The sequence below is a fragment of the Cnephaeus nilssonii genome, assembly GCF_951640355.1.
Source record: "Cnephaeus nilssonii genome assembly, chromosome: 8".
Lineage (NCBI taxonomy): Eukaryota > Metazoa > Chordata > Mammalia > Chiroptera > Vespertilionidae > Cnephaeus > Cnephaeus nilssonii.
This window is the reverse complement of record NC_137079.1, coordinates 16628172-16654820: the sequence shown is the minus strand read 5'-3', so window position 1 is coordinate 16654820 and position 26649 is coordinate 16628172. Positions and strand designations below refer to the sequence as shown.

Genomic DNA, 26649 nt, shown 5'->3' with positions numbered 1-26649 from the left:
CCCCATTTCCATTTCTTTCAATTAAGTTTACAGAAAATTTTACAATCATTCATTATTTTAAGTGCTCTTTAGCCCTGTAAACTGGGCACCAATTTTATAATATATATACATTCATGTCTCCTGTGGGGCTTTCTGTAGATCATCTTCCTACTTTTTGTCATTCCAAATAATATACCAATCTCCTTTCTGCTCCAATAGGCTGTAGCACATTTAAAAGAATTTCCTACTTCACATTTTCAAATGTTTCTTAGGACTATCTTTACCTTCATACTTTGGTCAACTCATGTTTAAAAATATAATCTCAGCCCTGGCTAGGTAGCTCAGTTGGGTAGAGTGTCCTCTTTTCTTTTCTTTTTAAAAAATATATATTTCTTTATTGATTTGAGAGAGGAAAGGAGAAGGAAAGAGAGATAGAAACATCAATGATGAGAGAGAATCATTGATGAGTGAGAATCACTGATCGGCTGCCTCGGGCATGCTCCCTGCTGGGGATCGAGCCCGCAACCCAGGCATGTGCCCTTGGCCGGAATCGAACCTGGGACCCTTCAGTCCACAGGCTGATGCTTTATCCACTGAGCCAAGCTGGTTAGGGCATAGAGTGTCCTCTTGATAAGCCAAGGTTTCAGTTTCAATCCCCCAGTCAGGGCACATACAAGAATCAACCAATGAACAAATAAATAAGTAGAAAAACAAATTGATGTCTGTCTCTAAAATCAATCAATCAATTAAAAAAATAATCTCAACTTTTGTTTAACCATTTTTCTCTAAAAAGTATCACATAAGGACCTAAAGTGAAAAAATATTCGGAATACTCTTTTCCATTTTCTTTTCTTTCAGAAACAAAATATATAAACTATTATTCAATAACATTCAGTACCATTCCTTCCTTCTGAAAAAAAAAAAAGTAATCATGTAAAATGTATATGTGTGTATATATGTTGAGACATGGACATGGCTGTATGATCATGGCTATTTTCTTCTCCAAGAGACTAGATCTTTAGTTCTAAAACCTGCCATAATTCACCAATAATATTTAAGCATGGCATTTGGCCCAAACCATACTTTAAATCAGGGGTGAGGAATGTACAGCCCACAGGCTGTATAAAGCCTGTGAAATCATTTGGTCTGGCCCTACCAAGGCACTAGGGGGGAGTTAATTAAATGTTTGACCAAATATATCAGGCTAATTTTTAAGTTTATAATTTTGTATGGCTCACAGATATCATAAATATCAAAATGGTCTTGGAAGAAAAAAAAGGTTCCCACCACTGATTTAAATAATGTAGAGAATAAGTAGCATTCACATGTGAACTGTAAGGTAAATATAAGGAAATATAAAAGGATCAAAGAACTTTCTATGAAGCGCTAGTCCTTTAAGCAGCCAGATGTTCCCTAATCCTATATAATAAAAGCCTTAAATGCAAATTGTCCCCTCAGGCGGTCGTTCAACTGGGAGTTTGACCACTCGCTATGATGTGCACTGACCACCAGGGGGCAGCACGAAACATGGCAGGTGTTGGTGATGCAGATCTGGCAGCAGGCGGCAGTGGAGGTGCTGCTGGTCCCGATGGGCCCCAACGAGAGCGGGACCATGGAGGGATGGTGGAGCAGGTGAGTGGGTGATGCCAGGTCAAGGTGGGTGTGAGTGGGAACCTGATGGCCCCACAGACAGCAACCAGCAGCTGTGGCGGGGGATGGGGTCACCGCCCAACTCCCAGATGCTGAGGGAGCCGGGCGGGGGCAGCCCTGGCCCCGACCGATCGCCCCGCAGATGGTGAACAACAGTGGCGGGGGGGGGGGGGGGGGCCCCATCCCCGATCAATCAACCCACAGGCGGGATGGTGGAGCAGTTGAGGGGGTGGTACTAGGCCAAGGAGGGGTGCCAGGTGGGGCTGCAGGGCTGTGAGGCTGGGGACACGAGCTGGGACTGAGAGGCTGGGGGCGCAAGCTTGGGCCTGATCTCTGCAGGCCACCCCGAGGGACCCCATCCGTACACGAATTCATGCACCGGGCCTCTAGTCCTATCTAATAATAGAGTAACATGTAAATTACCATCACTACACTATGCCCACGATTGGGCGGCGGGAGGCTGGGGGGCGGGACTCGGGGTGGCCTATCCGGCCATTGAGAGGCACGGATTCGCTGCCACTGAGGGAGGCTACCCTGCTGTTGAGAGGCGCAGGGGGCGGGACTCCCGCCCCCTGCGCCTCTCAACGGCCAGATCCACGGCCGCTGAGGGGGCCTGCCGCGGACACCCAGCTGCGCCTCTCAACGGCAGGGTAGCCAGGTGTCCGCGGCAGCCCCCTTCAGCGACTGTTGAGAGGCGCAGGGGGCGGGAGTCCCGCCCCCTGCGCCTCTCAACAGCAGGGTAGCCCCCCTCAGCGGCCGCGGACCATCAAAAGTGGGGGAGCTGGGTGCCTTGGACAGGCACCAGTGGACAGGCACCCAGCTTCCCCGCGAAAAGCGAAAGCATGTAGGGGACCCTACACGTGCATGATTCAATCATGCACTGGGCCTCTAGTCTATATATATAAAAGCCTAAGTGACCATTATGACCAGTTGACCAAATGACCAGTTGCTATGTCACGTATTGACCACCAGGAGGCAGATGCTCAATGCTGGAGCTGCCCCTGGTGGTCAGTGCGCTCCCACGGCCGGCCAACCTCCAGCGGTCCCTACCCCCAGCCCACCAGCCCTGATTGCCGGCCAGGCCAAGGGATCCCATCCATGCACAAATTAGTGCACCGGGCCTCTTGTTAAGAAATAAAAGCCCTGGCCTGCTGGTTCAGTTGATTGGAGCATTATACCTATACACCAAAAGGTTGGGGCTTTGATTCTAGAAAACATACCCAGGTTTCAGGTTCGATCCCAGGTCGGTGTGCTACGGGAGGCAATCAATCAATGTTTCTCTCTCACATTGATGTTTCTCTTTCCCTTCCTTTCTCTAAAAACCAATAAACATATCCTCAGGTGAGGATAAAATATAAATACATAAAATATCGAGACAAACATATATAAATATATATCCTTAAGAGAAAGGAATAAGCAAAATCACAAATTTTGGCATAGTAATACTAAGCACAAAGCATTTAAATAATGCTTCCATTTTTAATTTTCTTTCCCTCTGTATTCCTAGCTAGCCTTCTCTTTTATAAATCATCATTAATATTTCTACTTGGTATGTTTTTGTTTTACAGAGAGTATGAGCAAGTAGTTATTTTCCCTTATTAGTTTTTAAAAATGAAAGAAGACTTATTTTGCAAACAAGTTCACAAAATTTGTTGCTCTTCTGGAAAAAAGGATATTCTCCCATGTCTGTCTATTATTGCCACTGGCATTCTAATAACTTCTTAAAACAAGAGTCATTTTTATGTCCTGTCATAAGCAATATATCATTGACTTTCAGTGCAACAAAGGGTAATAGAATAATAAAAAAACAACATATGGAAAGCTTAGAACATCAATAGAGAAAAAAGACTCTTTTTCACTCACCTGGGGCCTATTTCCAAACACTGAAGCCCAACACATAAAACTAGAATTATAAAGAACAATGAATTTTTCCACCCAAAGACAAAAACCAGAGGGAAAGAACACAAATAAAAATTGATACACAGAATGTTATTCCTCTTCAGAAAAAAAAAAAAAGATACAAACTGGCAAAAATACAGTTCTGATAATCTACAAATCAATAGGCAGCCTATTTGTAAAGCACTTCTTATCTAGCACTGATTTCCTGTCTAATTAATCTTCTAAAAACTAAAAAAAAAAAATTCTCACACATAAGATAATATTCAGTCAGTTCAGATAATTAGACATTTTTCATTTTCATTCAAAAAGACTTGAGCATATGAGTCACTGCATGTTTCTCCATGCCCAGTCAGGCCGTCAATTCAGAAGACTTTCAATGTCCACATCCAAACAGTCTAGCAATTCTAAGACTGTATGAGGATGATGCTCAAATGTACAATGTTAAGATGCTCTAAATTACTGACATTCTGGGTAAGCTTCACTCTTTCCCTGAGAAAATACTGGTCACCTCCCTATCACAGTCATATGCACAAAGCTAAGGAGGCTAATCTGGTAAAAAAGCTCCTGGGAAAACTAGTTAGTACCCACCTAATGCCCACTGAGGTAATGCATCCTCATAAAATGACGTGAATTATGCTCTCTCAAATCAGAACATTCAGCTTTTTGTGTTCTTGATTAAAGGAAAGGAACAAAAGGGGTACAGATATCATTTGTTTCAAAACAATCAACAAATTTAATGCCCAGGAGAACAAGATAGAAAACAAGGAGGTTAACAATTATAACAATGTCCTTAAGATGGTGTTAATATGTTAATTCCTTATAGGAAAAAAATAGCAAACAGTATTTCCAGAAATGAATGAAGAAGCCCAATAACTGAAATTCTAAGAAAGCAGTTTATAGAAATCTACAACTAAGTGCAGGCTTGAGAAGGATAAGGAGATTCCTAGGAATGCTTTCCTTGTTAATCCTTTATGTATATTCTTAAATTCAAATTTGGTGACTGAAGTTAATATTTCACAGAACTTCTGATAACTATTAAGCAAAAGCTCAAAAACACATTCAATTCTTATAAAGCCTTAATTATTTGTCACCTATTAGTATCACCTTCATAGATTAATAAGGACAGTTTTCCTGGGACTGCTCATCGTTTACATTCATTGCCTGTGGTAGCTGCGTGAACACAAGTGGCCTTGAAAAAACATACTTGTGTTTCACATAACAAAAGAAGAATTTGGTACTCCCTGCCCCTTTGTAGGGTGGCTGCTTGCAGGAGGATAGTGTCTCTTCCGGGGGGCGGGGCGGGGGGGCAGCTATGAGGATGAGGACACACTGCTGTGTGGGGCAGCTGACTGCAGGTCACAATGGACAGTGAAGTCTTAAAGGCAGCTCGGGAGGGGTTGCAGTTCAGGCTGAGGCAGAGGTTCTGGAGAGGACATGCAGCAGTCTTCATGAAGGACAGATGAGCAGCAACATGATGCTATGCAGGGCAGCGCCCAGAGCAGCCACATGCTGTACATGTTCCGTGGCTCCATGGGCAAGCTGCAGCAGCAGCTGTGCAAGGGTGAGTTCGCCATGTTCACAAGCATTCCCATGTTTGAGAGCGACTTCATCCAGATCAGTAAAAGAGGAGAAGTGATCGATGGGCTCAACTGTGTGCAAATGGTCACTGTGGGCATCGTGTACACCAGCCCCGACCTCAAAATACCTGACGTCATGCTGCTGGCAGGCTGGCAGTGGTGCAGTTGGTGCCAAATATGACCGACACACCCAGGGAAGGGGACTCAAGTCAGTGATGAGCTTGGAGCTGACCAGGCTGCTTCCTTTGAAGATTATAATGTTGTCCATCTACAGTCATGAGAAAAAACAGCTCCACTTGAAGCTCGCCACTGGCCGCTCTTTTTAGCTACAATTATGCCCCCTCCAGATGCAAAAGATGATGTGTTTGCACACTGGGAAGACCTGGTGTTCTTCCTGAGACTGCCAGTGGAGGCTTATAGTGGCACCCATGCCATACCAGCTTGGGATATGATGGACATACCTGTGCTGGAGGCAAAGGACAGGAAGAGCCCAGCAGTAAGGTTTTGCAGAGACTCTGGGAGGGCCTGAGTGCTTCAGGAGAGCACCTGAAGGCTCTCGGGCTGCTCTCCTGGGTAAACACTCTAGGAGGGAACAATCTAGCCATTCATGGAACTTATGCATACAGACTAGAATGGATCTCCAATGTTATGATCCACCTACCCATTTTAAGATGGGGAAACTTAACTTTCTGAAGTGGGTCAATTCTTTCATTTCTTGAAACAAACAAATGCCTGTTATAATCCTTAGAAAAATAAAGAATTTATAAATTGGTCTGATATGGCCCTGGCTGGTTTTGTTCAGTGGATAGGGCCACCCTTTGCATCTACAAATCGTGAGGGCTTGTGTGAGGCTGAAAAACAGGCTTATCCAGAGGGAGGATAAACACTAGCATTAGGTAATTGGGCTCCACTCCAAGCTTTCCCATTCAAAGGCTGTCTCTGACCTCAAAAGCGACATTTAACCTCTCTGAATTTTAGAGATAATAATCTCTAACCAACAGGGTATTGTAAAGATTCAATTAGTCTCAAGTTCAAGTCAAGTAACCATAATGCACAGTTCCCAAGATCCTTAGGAGCCACAAGGAAGACAACTTGAGAACAGAATCAGGAACCAGATGAGTTGGTTGCAGATTGGCTGGTCGCTTCAGAGCCCCACTGGGGCATTATGGAATGTCAACCAAGGATCACTGGCGCCAATTCAAACGCCAACAGGAGTCACCAATTTGGGGTGCAGTGAAGAAGGAAAGTTTAATACAAAGAGCTCGAGGATAATACAGTATGGCTGTGAAAACAGCACTGCTGTGGAACAGCTGGATAACACTATGGAGCTGCTGTGAAAACAGCATGGCCCTGAGGCCCAGGCACCTCTTCAGCTAGCCAGCTCCGCTCTACTTCATCCACTCCACTTGGTCCCCTCCCAATCTAGGCCCCTCCTTTTTTTTTAAATTGAATTTATTGGGGATGACATTGGTTTTTAAAATTACATAGGTTTCAGGGGCACAATTCTATAATATATCATCTGTATAGTGTATTGTGTGTTTACCACCCCAAGTCACGTCTCCTTCCATCTACATTAATCCCCCTTTTACCCTCTCCTACCTCCCGCCATCCCTCTTTCCTTCTGGTAATACTGTTGTCTGTCTATGAGATTTTGGGGTTGTTTTGTGGTTTTTTGTTTGTTTTTTTGCTTAACTCTTTCATCTTTTCCACCTAGCCCCCTCCCCACTTCCCTCTGACAGCTGTCAGTCTGTTCTCTGTATCTATGAGTGTTTCCATTTTGTGTGTTTATTTTGTTCATTAGATTCCACATATAGTGAAATCATATGCTATTTGTCTTTGACTGCTTATTTCATTCAGCATAATACTCTCCAGGTCCAATCTAAGCTGTTGCAAAGGGTAAGATTTCCTTCTTCTTTTTTTTTTTTTTACAGCCGAGTAGTATTCCATTCAGCTAGGCAGCTCCACTCCACTCTACCCAGCTTAGTGCTACTCTATTCTAATCTGTTCCACTCTGCTCTGGTGAGATGACTTTGGTGTTTCAGCTCCAGCTGGGGAAAAGTAGCCTTTAGTTTTTGGTCTTCGTGGAAAGTATATTTATTCTAAATGCAGATGGTTCATTTGTTTCTGTCTGCATTCAAATTTTAGGGCTTTTCCCCATCCTTGATTTAATTTTGTGATTTTTAAAAAAAATATCTAAAACATTAACATACTTCTAGAGTTAAAATTATAACCAAAAGGTATACTCTAAAACAAATTGCAATGAATATGCTATAAAGTTGCTAGTTTATAGGGAAAAATGATGGCTGCTCTCAGGTATACACTAATAAGTTATATGCTTCACAAATATGTCATTTTTGATGAGTTGAAAAATCATGCTGGTTTTAATGATGTAAGCCTGCTGGCTTTAATAACACAAAAAGGTTGATGGGAGGAGCTTGAAATATTAGAGTGCTGGGTTATCTAAACAGAAAGTGTTTCTATTCCCTCCCACTCCATTAACTGCCTGTAATTTGTGTAAGACTTACTTTATTTGAACTGCCTTTTACCAATAAATAGTTCAAACATTTCGAATATTACATCTTTCCTTATAGATTCTAAATATTAGTTTGAAATGAATATTATTCAAGACTACTGACTAGAGAGTAAAGACTTACGAATAGCATTTATAAAGTTGGATAAATCAATTTATTACCCAATTAGTTAATTTTATTATGATAATATGATGATAAATCATGCAGGTATTATTAATGAGTTAAGTTTTAAGGAACAATCTTTAAGCTAAGAAACGAGTGAGACATTATATTGGATTGGGTTTAAGCTCCAAGTTTATGGGTCAGTCCAATTTTTTAAATATGAGTTATACTACATCCTTCTCAATGAATGATTAGGTAAAAAAAAATCTGATCTATATCTATAAGAACTCTGGTTCTGGTTCAAATCCCAATAATTTCTCTTAATGACTGTGTGAACTTGTAAAAGTAACTTAACATCTGTATCTGCAAAAAATGGTACAATGATAATATCTTTCTCCTAGTGTTGTTGTGAGGATTCAATACCCTTAGAACAGTGCTTGGCTCAATGAAGCACTCAGGAGCTGTCAGTTATTATTATTTCTATTTTATATTTTACATAAAGCTGACTTCTAAAAGAAGGGTTAGCTTGCTATAAGTATTATCTAAAAAGCAATTCAATAAAAACTACTAAATAGCCCAGCCGGCCAGGCTCCGTGGGTGAGTGTCAACTTATGAACCAGGAGGTCACAGTTCGATTCCCAGTCAGGGCACATGCGGGCTTGATCCCCAGTGTGGCATGCACTGTGCAGGAGGCAGCCAATCAATGATTCTCTCTTATTATTGACTAGAGGCCTAGTGCACAAAACTTGTGCATGGGAGGGGCCCTCAGCCTGGCCTGCACCCTCTCGCAATCTGGGACTGCTGGCTCCTAACAGCTCGCCTGCCTGCCTGCCTGATTGCCCCTAACCACTCTGCCTGCCTGCCTGATTGCCCCTAACCACTCTTCCTGCCTGCCTGATCGTCCCTAACCACTCGCCTGCCTACCTGATTCACCCCTAACCGCTTCTGCCTCGGCCCCTGCCACCACGGCTTCATCCGGAATTACGTCTGGAGGGTCGTTCGGCTGTCCGGTCTAATTAGCATATTACGCTTTTATTATTATAGATGTTTCTATCTCTCTCCCTCTCCCTTCTTCTCTGAAATCAATAAAAATAAATACAAACACACACACCAAAAAACAGCTACTAAACAAATTAAATAGGTGCTAATTTAATGTGACCTAGTCCTATATGGTCTTTTTAAAAAGGTACTAGTTTTTTATTCCACTTCTAAATTATTTTCATATTTTTAAGGTTTCAAAAAGTGTTTCAATAACTTTTGATAATAAAACCTTAACTTTTTTTAATCATGTCCAAAATTATAGACAGTTCAAACCATTCATAAAATTTTAACAGGGGATTAACATTTACAATCTATCTTTAAAATGAGTATTCACACTATTTTATTGCAATGACAAGTTTTAACTTTCTTGCCTAGCACTAAAGGGAATTTTTAAAAGGGAATTCATGCTAATATAACAATAATTTTCCCCTGATAAAACTGAGATGGATAGATGTACAGCTTTTCTTGAAAACTAAGGTATTAACTCTTATGATTTCTTTTCTAGGAAGAATGTTGTACTTTTAGGCTCCCTAATAACTGATAAACAATAATTTCTAAGGTTAAAATTAAGAACACAAGAAATCTGTGTGTAATCATGTAGGCTAATAGTAAAAATACACTATACATGATATGAAATATGCTACACTGTAGTATAACTAATGTGCAAAACAATGCATTCATGACAAAAGAAAAGAGTAAAAAATAGGCCCTGGTTAGACATCAGGAAGTCTGACGCGACAGCTGCAGGAAGTTTGATCCTTTCAGAATTGAAATGTTCTCAATCAAAAGAGCTATCCAAGAAATCTGGTGATAAAAGGCTCAGTACATAACTCACCCATCATACCTATTAACCCTTTGCACTCGCTTGCTTTTTTTCTCTATTCCTTTATTCTAATGATAACCGTGTCGAGTCACACTCGACATCCGAGTGCAAAAGGTTAAAAAATATTTTTAGGGAAAAAGGAAGATGGCTGCCAACGGGAAGGCAGGCTGCAAATAGTGTGTGAGTGAGAGTGTGTGTGGACATACAGGGAGTGTCTATTTGTGAGTGAGGGATAGCTATATTCCAAGGGACTGTTGGGGACTGTCAGACTGGGCTCCCCTGACCGGGCAGCCTCCATTGCTGCTGAAATCTCTCTTGGCGCAACCAGCTCTGCTGCAGAGACTGCGCCATCTTGAAGGGGAGAGTGGCTGTAATCGGAAGCCTAGCCTTACCATCAATCGGGAAGAATGGGATACCTCCTGGGACCCTACAACCATACACCCAGGAACCAGCAGCGAACCCACAAACACCGGGTCTCGAGCAGTGCGAATACGCAGACTCGGACGAGCTCTGCACCTCCTCACGGAAAGGTCAGATTTTGCCCAGAGAAAGGTGAGGTCTGTGATCCAGACTGAAGGGAGAAACGCGCGCAGCGGGATCTAGAGGTTCAGAGAAAGTCTGCACCCCACAAATTCTTCGGACATTGGGGCCAGCGTAGTCCGCAAATGTGGAAGGGGGTCCACAGGGCTGCTGACAGAAGGTAACTCTAGAAATCAACCCATAGCTGGGCTGGGCACAAAAAGGCAGCCTGAAGCTTTACCAGTAAACCGGCTGTGCTGTGCCAGGGGAAAAAGACGTGCAAAAAGATGTGAGCAGAGAAGCGCGCAGTGCCAGGGCGAAAAGGTCGTGAGTTCGTGCACTTACTCTGGCTCTTTTTCTCTTTAAATCCTTGCTTTTGATCACTAAGCCCAGTACATTGGATGACCCAATTAAAAACACTCTCAGAGACTACAGGGGGAAATTGTTTTTGTGGAACCTGGGGATCAGAGCAGGGAGAAACAATCAGAAAACCAGCTCTAGGGCAGGCCACATCCCTAAACCAGTAGTAAGTGCAGCAGGAAAAACGAATTCTAAATACTGAGTTGAGAGGACTTATAGCCCCAGATGTCAATACAGAAACACTGCCTCTCAGGTGTTGAATCACAAACTGACTCTTGTGTAAATACAACCACAGGCAGGCTGAGTAACAAAGAAATACTGCCTGCTTGAAAACAAGATTGTGGCGTACGCCACAGAGGAGCTGTGGAATGCAGGGAACTTCAATACTGTCCTGACTACCTGACAAGGAAACAGGCATACCAAACAGAACAGTAGAGGAGTGAATGACCTTCACTACTGCACATTATTATTTTTTATCTTTTACTTAAGAAACTAAATTTTTTTCTTTTTTCTCAACTGATTTTACCTTTTTAATTATTATATTTTTATTTTTAATCAGTATTATTACTACTACTATTTTACCTTTTTTAAAAATTTTCATTTTATTTTATTTTATTTTGGAATTAGTGCTCTACATCCTATTTTCATTTTTCCTTTAGCATCATTTTACTCTACCTCAACTTTACCTTTATGCCAACACTCTTTTCTTCACTTTTCCCCTTTTGTTGCCGTTTCTCTTACCCTATTCCTGCTTTAGATTTTCCCTATTCCTTCTTTTTACCCCGTTAAAAATTCATCCTACTTATATATCTATCTAATTTCCGATTCCCTGCTGCAAGTCCATACATACTTCTCTCTTCTCTTTCTTCACTACCCAAATTTTTTTTCTCTCTTCCCTTTTTTTGTTTTTTATTTTTAATTTATGTTTTTGGTTTTATTTTGTTTTGTTTTGCCCTTCTTTCTCTCTGTCCTATTGTTGTTGTTAGTTTGATTGTTGATTAGATTTGTTTGTTTGTTTGTTTGTATGATTGTTTCTCTCTTTTTTTGGGGGGGGTTCTGTTTTTCCTCTCCTCGCTTATTATTAGTTGTTGTTTGTAGTTTGCATTCATATCTGGGTGTTAGTTGTTTGCATTTTTTTTTTTTTGATTAGTTGTTGTTCTATTGGAGTTTTCTCCCCATATAAATAGTTTTTCCCCCCTTCTTTTTTATTCTCTTTCTTTTCTCTCTTATTTTTTTTTCCTTTTCTAAATATCATTTTTGCACTCTTTTATTTTTTAATCCCCTAATTCTCTTTTCTCCGGTGGCCACCTTTGTTTGGGGTTATTAGTATCGTGAATACATTTGTGTTCAATGCCTTGTGCATTGTGCCTTGTTGTGTTGTATTTTGTGCCTTTAAGTCAACACAGGAGAGAGAGAGCTACATAACCAGACACCTGGAGAGGAGAGATCCTAGGGAGACAAAGAAACAGCCCACATATGAAAGAAAAGGAGGCATAACCAGAAAAGGAAGTAAACGAAATGGAGGCAAGCAATATGTCAGAGAAAGAATTCAGAGAAATGGTCATAAGGTCGCTGAAAAGGTTGGAAGACAAATTCAACAATATGTGTAAGAACCAAGAGGAAATGAAGAAGAACCAAGAAAAAATGAAAAATGACATCACTGCAATAAAGAACTCAATAGAAAGCATCAACAGTAGACTAGAAGAAGTAGAGGACCGCATCAGTGAGCTAGAAGACAAGGTAGGAAAAAATACCCAAGCAGAGCAGCATCTAGAAAAAAAGAAAAGCTTAAAAAACAAGAGAAGAGCCTAAAGGAGCTTTGGGACACCATGAAACAAAACAACATCTGCATAATAGGGGTGCCAGAAGGAGAGGAAACTGAGCAAAGAATAAAAAACCTGTTTGAAGAAATAATGACAGAAAACTTTCCTGATATAGGGAAGAAAAAACTCACACAAGTCCAAGAAGTTCACAGAGTCCCAAACAAAATGAACCCCAAAAGACTGACGCCAAGGCACATTATAATTAAATTGGCAAACACCAACGACAAAGTAAGAATCTTAAAAGCGGCCAGAGAGAGACAGAAAGTTACCTACAAAGGATCCCCCATCAGACTAGTGACTGATTTTTCAACAGAAACACATCAAGCCAAAAGGGAATGGAATGAAATATACAAAGTCATGCAAAGGAAGGGTCTGAATCCAAGAATACTGTACTCAGCAAGGCAATCAATCAAAATTGAGGGTGAAATCAGGAGCTTCACAGACAAAAAAGGACTAAGGGAGTTTATCACCACCAAACCAGCAATGCAGGAAATGCTTAAGGGTCTGCTGTAAAAAGAATAGGAAGCGAAGAAGGAACACAGGCATAAAAAATAAAAATGGTGACAAACAAGTACCTATCCTATATAATAAAGAGGTAATATGCAAATTGACCCTCACACCCTTGCACAAGATGGCCGCCCCCATGTGGTCAAAGATGGCCGCCACAAGAAGGCCAGCAGGGGAGGGCATTTGGAGGCGACCTTGCCTGCAGGGGAGGGAGGGCAGTTGGGAGGGACCAGGCCTGCAGGGGAGGGCAGTTGGGGAGGACCAGGCCTGCAGGGGAGGGCAGTTGGGGGTGACCAGGCCGGCAGGGGAGGGCAGTTGGGGTGACTGGGCCGGCAGGGGAGGGCAGTTGGGGGCAACTTGGCCAGCAGTGGAGGGTAGTTGGGGGTTACTGGGCCAGCTGGGGAGGGCAGTTGGGGGCGATCGGGCCGGCAGGGGAGGGCAATTGGGGGTAATCGGGCCGGCAGGGGAGCAGTTAGGTATCGATCAGGCTGTCAGGGGAGTGGTTAGAGGTGATCAGACTGGCAGGCAGGCGAGTGGTTGGGAGCCGGCAGTTCCGGATTGTGGGCTCAGGCCTAAACCAGCAGTCAAACATCCCACAAGCGGTCCCAGATTGGAGAGGGTGCAGGCTGGGCTGAGGGACACCCCCCCACACACACACACCCAGTGCACGAATTTCGTGCACTGGGCCTCTAGTTAATAATAACTTTAAATGTAAATGGATTAAATGCCCCAATCAAAAGACACAGGGTAGCCGAGTGGATAAGAAAACAAGACCCATATATCTGCTGTCTCCAGGAAACCCACCTCAGAAAAAAGGACTCACACAGACTGATGGTGAAGGGATGAAAAAAGGTATTTCAGGTAAATGGAAATGAAAAAAAAGCTGGGATAGCAATACTTATATCTGACAAATTAGATCTCAAAGTGAAGGATATAAGAAGATAAGGAAGGCCACTTCATAATACTAAAGGGAGCAATCCAACAAGAAGGTAGAACTCTGGTAAACATATACACACCCAATACAGGAGCACCCAAATAGATTAAAAAAACTTTTGGACGATATCAAGGGAGAGATTGACAGCAATACAGTCATAGTAGGGGACTTTAATAGCCCACTATCACCATTGGACAAAGCCTCTAAACAAAAAATCAGCAAAGAAACATTAATCCTAAATGACTCACTAGATCAGATGGAATTAATTGACATCTTCAGAACATTTTACCCCAAAGCCACAAAATATACATTCTTCTCAAGTGCACATGGGTCATTTTCAAAAATAGACCGTATGTTGGGACAAAGACAAAGTCTCTTCAAATTCAAGAAAATAGAAATCATATCAAGCATCTTCTCAGATCACAATGGCATAAAACTAGAAATCAACTACAATAAAAACAATTAAAAAAAAATCAAACACCTGGAGGCTAAATAGTATGCTATTAACCTTTTGCACTCGGATGTCGAGTGTGACTCGACATGGTTAGCATTAGAATAAAGGAATCGAGAAAAAAGCAAGCGAGTGCAAAGGGTTAAACAACGACTGGGTTACCAGAGAGATCAAAGAAGAAATAAAAAGCATCATGGCAACAAATGACAATGAAAATACAACAATCCAAAAACTATGGGACACAGTGAAAGCAGTCTTGAGAGGGTAGTTCATAGCTCTACAGGCCTACCTCAAAAAACAAGAAACAATGGTAATAAATTATCTAACCCTACAACTCAAAGAGTTAGAAAGAGAGCAACAAGAAAAGCCCAGCATAAGCAGAAGGAAGGCAATAATAAAGATCAGAGTGGAGATAAACGACATAGAGACCAAAAAAAAAAACAACACAGAAGATCAACAAAACCAAGAGCTGGTTCTTTGAGAGGATAAACAAGATTGATGAACCTCTAGCCAGGCTCACCAAAAAGCAGAGAGCACCCAAATAAACAAAATCAGAAATGAAAGAGGTGAAGTAACAACTGATCCCACAGAAATACAAATGATTATGAAAAAATACTATGAACAACTCTATTCCAACAAAATGGACAACCCAGATGAAATGGACATATTCTTAGAAAAATACAAGCTCCCAAAACGCAACCAAGAAGAATCAAAAAACCTGAATAGGCTGATAACTACCGAAGAAATTGAAACAGCAATCAAAAATCTTCCAGCAAATAAAAGTCCTGATCCGGATGGCTTTACAGGGAAGTTCTACCAAGCATTCAAAGAAGACCTAAAACCTATCCTCCTCAGACTATTCCAAAAAATTCAAGAGGAAGGCACACTTCCAAGCTCTTTCTATGAAGCCAGTATTACCCTAATCCCAAAACCAGATAAAGACACCACAAAAAAAGAGAACTATAGGCCAATATCCTTGATGAACATAGATGCTAAAATACTCAACAAAATTCTAGCAAATCGGATTCAGCAATACATTAGAAAGATCATACACCATGATCAAGTGGGATTTATTCCAGGGATGCAAGGATGGTACAATATCCGCAAATCAATAAATGTGATACATCACATAAACTGAGAGACAAAAATCACATAATCATATCAATTGATGCAAAAAAAGCATTTGACAAAATCCAACAGATAAAAAAAAACTCTCAGCAAAGTGGAAATAGAGGGATAATACCTCAACATAATAAAAGCCCTTATGACAAACCTACAGCCAACACCATACAAACCTACAGCCTATAGTCTCTAATAACTCTAAGTCATTCCTTTCAAAAGATTCCCTTTTATTAATGCTTAATCTTTTCAATTTAGCTTCAGAAGTAGTACTTCCACTATAATTCCAAAGAATTGCTTAGAAGAGAACCTGCATGGGCAGAAATACATATGGAAATACATTTCACTTAAGTGTTATTTTACTACATTATATAACATGAATGTGTAAATATCATTAGCTTATATTTTCCACAAATTACTATTACCAGAATGTTCTAGAATGTTTCATAAATCATAACTGAAAAGTTGTATGTCATTTCCAAAAAAAGTAAATATTCTTGAAAAGAATAATTAATCAACAGTATTATGACCAAGAAGAATGAATATCGTCCTAATCTAAACAAGATGCAGTGATAGATGCTTTTCAAATCAAGTCTAACATATAGATACAGTATCTGTTCTCCAGGAATCTTCAGTCTCCATGACGTATTATGCCACAGCTCTTTCCCAAACTTAAACAGCCAAGATGATCTCACCTAAAGTCCATTGCAAATTAGGAGGTAGCTTCTTCTTGTTAATTAACTTATATTTAAAACCTTCTCTTAGAAAAATGTAAGTGGATCTAAAAGCAGTGTTGCATTAAATGATTCTAACAAAAGGACAAGACAGGTGTTGAGGGCTGAAGAGAAGAAAAGGTCAGAAGGAGGACACTCAGATATAGAGACAGTCATGGTCAGCATTTATAATCTACCTCCATTACTCTGAACCATATTTCTCCTTTCGTCAGAGACCAATCCAAAGCTGCGATTGTTGCCAGGGCTTTGTTAAAAGAAGACAGTGAAAGGCTGCAGAGCCTAAGCAAGCCCGAGGCTATATATTTTAATTTCATTATTTAAAATTTTATAATTATACTTAAATGTCTTATCTACACTGGTTTAAAATAGATTTATTTCTCTAGTGTATGTTATCTTGATTCAGTATCCCAATCACCTAACCTTTTAATTGAGAAAAATCATATTACTCTGATTTGCAGAGATTATATTAATTTTAGCACAGTGGGAAGTTGTCTTCTATACAGAATAATTAACCAGAATTCCGCATATTTTCAAAGCTTTCTGTATATAAATGTTTTCCATTCACCTCAGAATCTTTGTTAAAAATGCACAGCATGACACCAAACTTAAAAGTGAACAAACGACTTATTTTCTTCAAATATGGGCAAATTTAAAGGAAGCAAAAAGTCATTTACTTGCACACAAGCACTTACAACAATACTCTTAGCACTGCAGTGACAAAGAGGCTCCAAATTACAAAGGTCAGTTAAGTAAAAGAAGGCAAAGGCAGCAAAACTCAGATGTTAAGAATAAAAACAAAAATAGATCCAATGCAGCATTTTGAGAATGAAGATCAATGAAAACAATTGCTCAATGCCATATTACTTATAGCATTATTTTCTATACTAATTATGAGATATCATTTCCTCTTTGCTGGTTCTTGACATTTGTCTTAATAAAACCAATAGTGAAGCCAAAAATTTTCATTATCTGAAGTAAAACGGACATTGCCTCAGTTAAAAAAGTAGTTAGGTAACATGATAAAGTGAGAAGATACAACAAAAATATAATCAGGGTGGCAAGGAAAAAGCAGCATCATATTTTATTTAACTATTGATCTAAGTAATACGGCAGCAGGTTGTCTTTCCAATCAAAACTACTTTATAAAGTAATACAAATGCCCTTGTTTGCTCCATAGTGAAGGTCTTCAAAAGAGTCAACCAGAAGATGAGGTACAAGAAAATTACGATCTAAACAATAAAAAATGACTACAATATTAGTAATATATGTTACCATTCAATGCTATAATTCTCAGAAATTCTAACTAGAATAAACAATCCTATCGCTTAATGCTTGTAAGAGCAAGCATAGCAATTAATGAGACTGTTAACGTACCAAATCAATCAAGAAGTAGAGATAATGGCACATATTTTTGTTGAGCTTAATCAGTAGAAACAAAATAAAATTCAGTGCATAAAGATTTTCTAAAATCAAGCCAGTAGTTCCATAGATGAACTAATTCAGTAGCTCTTGGTTTTCTTACCTGTAAGAACAGCTTTTGCTGAAGGATCTGCCAGGTCCAGGGCTGATTTCCCATCAGTGTTCCGAATGTTTGGATCTGCTCCGTGCTGCAGCAGCACTGTGCAGGGAAAGCAGAAACAGTATCTTACCTCAGGGATACAAAGATTATTTACTGGTAAGTGTCGTCTCGGCATGGTGTAGGCATACACATACATTGCACAATTTTTTTCTTTTTCAAGAAAAAAAAAAAAGAAGAAAAAGAACGGGGGAAAAAGCACTGCAGCAAAGGATCCTCTCTAGAGTAAAGCAAAGTTGGCAACTTATGGTACAGTATTATCACATGACTTAACATCATAAACATGAAACCAGAAAAATCTTGCAACAGACAGTTTGGGTTTGCCTCCTTCTGGCAGCAGGATGGGGAGCTGTGTGCTCACTGCCTCACACTGTGCAATACGCTAACAGTGAACCTGCCCTATCTTTACTTTCACTGTGGCTGCTTGTTGCTGTTGCTGCTGCTGCTTTACTGCTGAATTTCCTAACACTTCCTCTTCTCAGAAGAGTTGTAATACTGTGCAAGCCTTTTAGTGGCTCACCGCTTACATATGAATCGCTCACCCTAACATACTGGCTTGCTTCCAAGAAGTTTCACAGACATAGTAATGCATGCAACTCTGGTCCCCTGCAGTCAAGCTGCAAAAAAGAAACTGCCTTCTACATTAATTCTTTCTACCAAAAATTTTTAGAAACAGAAACTCAATCACTATAATATATGCTAAGGAATAAATGTGGAACATGCTGTACTGGTTAGAAATCTATAGAGCTTGCTTAGATAATGGGGGCTCCCAAAAGACAATCAATGTTTAAGTAAAATCCAGATATAAAAATTTGTTAACCCCAAATATTTCTTAACTACATCTGGTATGTGGGGCCGGGGAGAAGACCCAACCAATGGTTAAACTAATAAATATATTAAAAACTAGCCCGAATAAGCAAAGGTCAATCACAAGCTATTCTAATAGTTCAAATAGTTAAGATTTTGTGTACTCCTGGAGAGAACAGTTGTTACCACTTACCACTACACTGTAGCATAAATTTAAAACAAAACAGAAATATTTCATTCAAATAAGTACTTTAAAATGTGTTATATATAATATCTAAAAACACCTACTGCTCATGAGTCCCAAAATTTCATTCATTAATAGTTCCATGCTAAAGTACTTACATTCTTTTGGAATATTTGGAAGGTGGTCCTCTTCTGTTGCTAAATAATAAGTCCTGCTATTTATTAAGCACTTCATCTTTCTTTAATGCATGGCAATCTAGTCAATGACTTTGTTATAACATACAAAGGAAGAGCCCTATCTAGAATTAGGACACAGCTGCTGGGCAGTATTTACCAGCATCTCCTGCATTAAATCTTTGGCACTCTCAAATTTGGGAAAAGAAGAACTAGCCATGGCTTGAAAAGATACAGTGAGATTTTGCCAAAACTTTCTATATTATTTTATTCTCATTTATTTTATTCTTCATTAAGAAGAACATAATTATTGACTTAAGAGTAAGTAGAATAAAATAGCAAGTAACACAATATCAAACTGTAGCTACTTTCATCATAATGAATAAGCTTTCACAGCAATAATTTCTTTTTTTTTTATTTCAGGAAGAAACCCCCAACATCAAGATTCAGCTTTTAAAGGGTCCTTATCATGAAGCGACTCATGTATCAAATGTAAAGCTGACAGCTATCGCTATATCTTTATAGCAATATATTGCTGAGTGATCACATACAAAGGTAGGAAAACAAAGAATTAACAGCTACCATGAAAAGCAGTTTTTTACTGCATACATCAAGAAATAGCCTTAGCCGGTTTGCCTCAGTGGACAGAGCATCGGCCTGCGGACTGAAAGATCCTGGGTACAATTCCGGTCAAGGGCACATGCCTGGCTTGCGGGCTCGATCCCCAGTAGGGTACGTGCAAGAGGCAGCCGATCAATGATTTTCTCTCATCATTGATGTTTCTATCTACCTCTCCCTCTCCCTTCCTCTCAGAAATCAATAAAAAAATATATTTTAAAAAAAGAAATAAAGCAATATGTTAATTGACATATTGGCTTGACAACAATATGATGGAAACTGTTGTTTTGCAGCTTAATGAGTGGTAGAGGCAAAACATTGAAAGCCTGTTGTTCCTCCAAAAGTCACTTAAAATTTCAATCTTTTTTTCTTGTAACCAGGACCTCACCTATTATATCTTTACTATTTTGCAATAGAAACCTGCCACTAAAGTTCAGTTGCAGTATTGCTTTTCTTTAGGTGATAGATATTTAAAGAAGCAATCTTTTTACTAGAAATAATGTTTTTCTAAAGATTTCTGAGTCATACCTAAACTCTTTCATTGGACCTGAACACAGAAACATCCACTGTAGAGTAATGTGCAACAGGGAAGAAGAAGCTGAATATTCTGAACCAGATGCTGATAACAAAATCCACATTAGAAAATACTTAACCATTTTTAATTCACCATTGATCGGCTGCCTCTTGCACGTCCCCTACTGGGGATCGAGCCCGCAAGCCAGGCATGTGCCCTTGACCGGAATTGTACCCAGGACCTTTCAGTCCACAGGCCGACACTCTATATGAGTTAAAAAACAATAACACACCAATAGAGTTAAGAGTTTTAGGAGCAAGAAAGGTATCTAAAACTAGATCAGAGGGATCTAAACTTACCTAACTTTTATAAAAAGGGATTATTGAGAGGATTAAATGAGAACAAAAGTGGCATAATATGTATCAGCTAATAATAATATTTAAAACACATTTTTAAAAATGTAGACCCTGTTTGTATGCTCAAGTCTATCACTAACTACTAATTTTGTTCTAAAGCCAGATCTTCAGATCTTAACTTTTTCTGTAAAGGGCCAGGCAGTAATAATTAGGCTCTACCATATGGTCTCATTCTCAACTACTCATCCCTGCCTTAACCCTAATATTACAGGGGAAAAAGCAGCCACAGACAATACTTAAAAGAATGTGTGACTGTGTTTCAATAAAATTTTATTTAAACACACTGAAATATGAATTTTGTATAATTTTAATGTGTCACAAAACATTATAAATTTTTAAAAATCACTTAAAATGTAAAAATAATTCTTAGCTTGCAGGACATTCAAAAAACAAGTTGGATGTAGCCCATGGATCATAGTTTCCCAACCCCGACCTAAGGCAGTGATATACTAGTACCGTGGTCGGCAAACTGTGGCTCACGAGCCACATGCGGCTCTTTGGCCCCTTGAGTGTGGCTCTTCCACAAAATACCACGGCCTGGGCGAGTCTATTTTGAAGAAGTGGCGTTAGAAGAAGTTTAAGTTTAAAAAATTTGGCTCTCAAAAGAAATTTCAATCGTTGTACTGTTGATATTTGGCTCTGTTGACTAATGAGTTTGCCGACCACTATACTAGTACAAAGTGAAGTCTATGGACTATTTAGTCCCAGAACTCTTTGTAATCCACCTACATTGAGATAAACACAGAAATTAAGAGGAAGCATTTAGAACTATACATGTCATTTTAAAGTTACTTTTTCTAGTACTTCATTTTTATTATAGTTTACAAAATGATTGACCTGTCATGCACTGGGGATAGGAAAAAAGAATGATTCTCTACCACAGACAGTTTGAGAAGCACTGAGCCAGGCCACCTGTAAAAACTCTGGGCCTCAGTTCCCAGATCTCTGAAGTGAAGGAGTTGAACTAAATAGATGACTTCTACATATCAAATCCCTGATAATGCTCTTTTAGAGTTACAAAGACCTGAAGCATTAATATCTAAATTAAAAAAAAAAAAAGGAATCTTCTAATACCAAAAGAATAGCACATACATGAGGCGAAGGTAACAACAATGGCTTTTAAGACTGTCCTTATGTCCTTGAAGTGGCGGCACGTAGGACTCTTTATTCTGGATGCTTCAAAATGCTTTCAAAGTTCTTAGTTACTAAAGTGAATAATAAAATGTGACTACTAATACATAATATAATTAGAAATTCATCTTGTAAAAATCAATATAGTGACAGCACACTATTACCTTTTAAAGTAGCACAAATGTCTGAAGCCAAATTCCCAAAATATACAAACAATATACAGAGTCAAGTTTGAAAGAAAAACAAGGAAATTAAAATCTGAGTAACATCGAGTACACAAATTCAAGACTACTGTGGGCATTCGAAATCTCCTTGTACCAATTAGGGCATTATCAGACTTCAAATCTCAAATGACTTGGCTGTATACAGTTGTTCTACTGATGCATCTCAAATCCATTTATCTCCTTTTGATTTGAGAAGGATGGAGAAAATACAGCAGCTGGTACAAAAACAGATTGTTAAAACTAAGGTAGGCTAACAATATTCAAAATGTCATCTGCAAAAGAGCTTATGGCTAGAAGGACATGTGATTGTCCTATTTATGGAGCAAGCATTTAGCTACAGTGAGCCTGATTCAGAAAGCATGCCTTTAGCCTGTGACCAATGCAGTGGAGACTAAAATTGTTTCATTTAATTCCTCAAAACTATTACATTTAAGCATTCACATAATTTTAATTCTTCCAAATAAAAATATTACTACACATATGCAAATTCATCTTGTCAACTTCCTATAGAAGCATATAAAATGCTATTATAAATTGCATTTAACTATAGAAATATTATTAACTGATTTAAGAAGATAGAAGAAGTAAAAACAATGTGAATTTCCCCAACTAAAAATGTAACAAGCCTGTTTGGTAAATTATCAAAATGTGTTTTAGTATAGTTTTCACTTTAAAATACTGTAAGTTCTTGGTTTGTTATGTGAATTTTAGAGCTACTTTAATGGTCTAAAACTGCTCCTCCTTACAATGAATATTCCATTTTAAAAGAAGTTACATTTAAGTTAAAATATTACTAGGTTTTAATTTATATAACAATTCATTTTATTTTAACTAGCAGGTTTTTTGGAACAAGTCTGTTTTCAAAGCTTAAACACAAATCTAATAAAAAATAAAACACAATATTTAAAAAACAACAACAAAACAGGAAAAGGCAAGCCATAGACTAGAATAAAACATCTGCAACAAATTTATGTGATAAAGAACTCAGATCCAGAATATACAATGAACTCCTACAAATCATTAATAAAAAGAAAATCAACCCAATTTGAAAAATGGGAAAAGTAAAGATACTTCATAAAAAATATACAAATTACTAATACATGAAAAAAGCTCAACATCATTAGTCAACAGAGAAATATAAATTTAAAAGATAGGCAATGCCAATTGTTAATGAGGACGAACTAAATTAGAACTCTCATACATTGCTGGTGGGCATATAAAATGGTGTAACCACTTTGGAGGTCAGTTTGGCAGTTTCTTATAAAGGTAAGTATACATCATTACTGGCCCTACCAATTCTACTTTTAGGTATTTATCCAAAAGGGAAAAAGTGGTTTACACAAAAGACTTGAACATGAATATTCATATGCTTCTCTATAATAGTAAAATATTAGAAACAATCTCAATATCCATCAACAGGCAAAAGGTTAAGTAAATTATGGTATAGCTATACAACAGAATAATGCTCAGCAATAAAAAGAAATGAACCACTAATTCATACAAAAGGGATGAAATCTCTAAAACATTATGCTGAGGAAAAGAAGCCAGATAGCAAAGAACATATTTCTAGAAGAGAAAACTAATTTGTAGTGACAGAAAAAGATCAATTCTTGCCTGGGTATGGTGAAAGGAAAGGAAAAAAACTGACTACAAATGGGCACCAGAGAACTTTTTAGAAAGATGAAAATGTTCTATTATTTTGATTGTGGTAGTGGTTACAAGGGCATATACATTTGTCAAAACTCATCAACTTGTACACTTAAAATGGATGCATTTTATTTCATTATCTCAAACTCATGTTATAATTCAATAAAATTGATTTTTTTTTTTAAATTCAAGAGTGGTTTAACTGCAGATTAGAAAAATTAACCTGAAGAGAAAATTATTGAACTGTAAAAGATGTCAATAGATATTTCCAAGAATGCTGGATGGAGAAATTATCATGGACAAAGCAAGAAGTGAGAAGGTCTAACATGTTGTAATCAGTATTTAAAAAAAAAAAAAAAGAAAATACATACATATTTGAAGAGGTAATGCCTAAGATTTTCACAGAACTAATAAAAGACACCAATGTATAGGTTCAAGAATCCCAAACAGGATAAACTCAGGAAAAAAAATTATTATACATATAAATTAAGATCAACTACAATTTAAAAAAGCTCTCAAAAGAGAACATGTAAGTAATAGTATACAAAATAATTAGAGATAATTTGTGAACCTATTCTAACTATAGTAGTATATATTATACTAGATGCCCAGTGCACGAAATTTGTGCACGGGGGGTGTGTGTGTCCCTCAGCCCAGCCTGCACTCTCTCCAATCTGGGACCTCTTGAGGGATGTCCGACTGCCCGTTTAGGCCCGATCCCACCGATCGGGCCTAAACGGGCAGTCAGACATCCCTCTCACAATCCAAGACAGCTGGCTCCCAACCACTCGCCTGCCTGCCTGCTTGTCTAATTGCCGCTAACCTCTTCTGCCAGCCAGCCTGATTACCCCCTCACCACTCCCCTGCCAGCCAGATTGACACCTAACTGCTCCACTGCTGGCCCGATTGCCCCTAACCGCCCTCCCCTTCAGGCCTGGTCACCCCCAACTACCCTCCCCTGCAGGCCTGGTCCCCCCCCAACTGTCCGTCCCTACAGCCCTGATCACCCCCAACTGCCCTCCCTTTCAGGCATGGTCCCTCCCAACTGCCCTCCCCTGCTGGCCATCTTGTGATGACCATCTTGTGTCCACATGGGGGCAGCCATCTTTGACCACATGGGGCGGCCATCTTATGTGTTGGAGTGACAGTCAATTTGCATATTGCCTCTTTATTATATAGGATAATATAGTATATGTTAAGCAATAATGTAATTATGTTTCTATTTCCATGTATATTGCAAAAGGCCATTATTTTGCAACTGTAAAATATGCCACATTCCTATTCTTAGAAAAAACTTGATTTAGGTAATATCAATTAAACAATGTTCTACTTTTAAAATTATTTTAAATAAATGGCAACAGTAAAGTAGATATATTTGAAGTTTTTCTACAATACTACTCTGCAACCAAGATTTACAAGGTTTAGTTAGCCAAACCAAAGAAACTCTTTGATATAAATTTAATATTTATTTTCATTTAAAAAGTATTTTGTTTTCTCTTTACATTTTTAAAAGAATTCTCTTTAGTTATTAAGATCCAACTTTTTCACAGTAGTTTCCACCTCTAAATAAACTAAACATTTGAATTCTTCAAATTTTAACATTCATAAGAGATAAACACTGGCTCTGTATAAAATTAAATTTGGTAGTCAAGAAAAATAATTAACTCCTCTTTTAACATACTCATGGTAATAGGTTTCTCTTAAGAACAGAAGCTAGACATTTGTTTGATGCTCGGTGGTGTCTTTTCACTGAATGAGTAGTGACATTCATTGAGTGAAATAAGCTTCTTTCATCTTAATTAGTATCCTTTGGAGAAATCCCTGAGAACCTCATAATATGAAAGCATGGCTAATGTGACTCACTTAAAAAGATATTCTAAAATGGAGATTTAAGAACAGGCATTCTAGTAACATGAATAGAGAACTGAGCAAGCTGGGCTTCAGGAGAAAAGTTTGAAGTAATGGTTGTGTGGTCTTAGCTTGGTCTTGTTAGACATAAATAAACATAGTAAGTGATTTCCCACTAATCATTTGTGGGCATTGGGTGCTTGGCTGTCATCACTTTCCACTTGTAATGAGTACAGGGCATTCTTTCTTCCTCATCCCTTATACTGGCTCTTCAGCAATAGGCTTTCTGACAACTCATGCTGCAGTCACAGTCCTTTTTCTCTCATTGTCATCCTTTTTGGAGTGTGGTACCATTGGCTTACCCTTCTTTTCATTGTATATATATAAGTAATAAACTATCTAAGTCTAAGAGTGGCTTGTTGCATCTTTACTGGTAAAATCAGTCAGGTCTTAGCTTGTCCTATAGTGTGTACTACAGTGGGGAGCTGTGCCATGCATTAAAGGATGTTTAAGAGCAACCCTGACCTCTATCTCCCCTGCTGTGACAACCAAATACTGGTATGCTTCTAGACATTGCTAAATATCCCCTTAAGAGGCAAAATAGCTCCTGATTTAAACCACTCTCTTTAGGTTCTTAAGGGCCCACACCCACCCTCCTCACACATATACATACAAGGTAGAATACATGAAGGTCTATACTTCTTCCCACTGTCCGAACACTTTTATATATATTGATTTTTAGTTTTATATAACAATTGATTTTGAGAGAGAGAGAAACATCAATATAATAATGAAACATCAACTGGCTACCTAGGATCCAGCTCATAACTCAGGCATGTGCCCTGACTGGGAATCAAATCAGCAACCTCTCAGTGAGCAAGATGATGGCCAATCAATTGAGCCACACTGATCAGGGCTGAACAGTTTTATATAGTGGGTTTCTACATTAGATTTAATTTGAAGAAAGAGTTTTGTGGCTTAAAAAACATAATAGGAAATAAGTAAATAGTAAATCAGTAAAGTACAATAATAACTAGTAAATAAGTTTCTAAAACGTAATCGAAAACAGTAATAAAAATGACCTCCAAGGATCCTTCTAAATCTAAGATACTGTAATCTATGAATATATCTTTGAGTACTGACTTTTCAATTAGAGGGTTTTTAATTAAGAAGGGAGAAAATACTTTAGCTAGCTTACACAACAGGAAAGTGTGTTAAAGAATAAAGCTATCTCAATTAAAGCAAAATGCAGAAATGCATCCAAAAACTTATCTGCTTCTGTCTATCCTGTCTCTCAGCACCATAGCCATCCCCTCTTAGATAAAAACATACACACCTGTATCATCTGAATCTTAATTCCAAACTCTCACTAAAGAGACTTTGGTCCAACTTGCCTCAATATCTGGTTCTGGACTTCAAAAGTTTGGTCAAAGAAGACAGAAGAGCCAATAAAAATGCTGGT

The 26649-nt window shown here is 38.7% G+C and overlaps 1 protein-coding gene and 1 pseudogene across 2 annotated transcripts in view; one reads left to right on the top strand and one right to left on the bottom strand.

Annotated features, from left to right (window-relative positions):
- The window catches only part of TNKS (tankyrase), a 163907-nt gene that overhangs the window by 100788 nt on the left and 36470 nt on the right, over positions 1–26649 (bottom strand). The window contains exon 3 of the mRNA XM_079779169.1: positions 17572–17667. Coding sequence (XP_079635295.1) covers positions 17572–17667 — 96 coding nt within the window. The remainder of the gene's footprint in view (positions 1–17571; positions 17668–26649) is intronic.
- LOC307104307 (Golgi-associated RAB2 interactor protein 6-like) lies at positions 3322–17556 on the top strand (annotated as a pseudogene). The gene has a single exon. The product of its transcript is annotated as a Golgi-associated RAB2 interactor protein 6-like (transcript).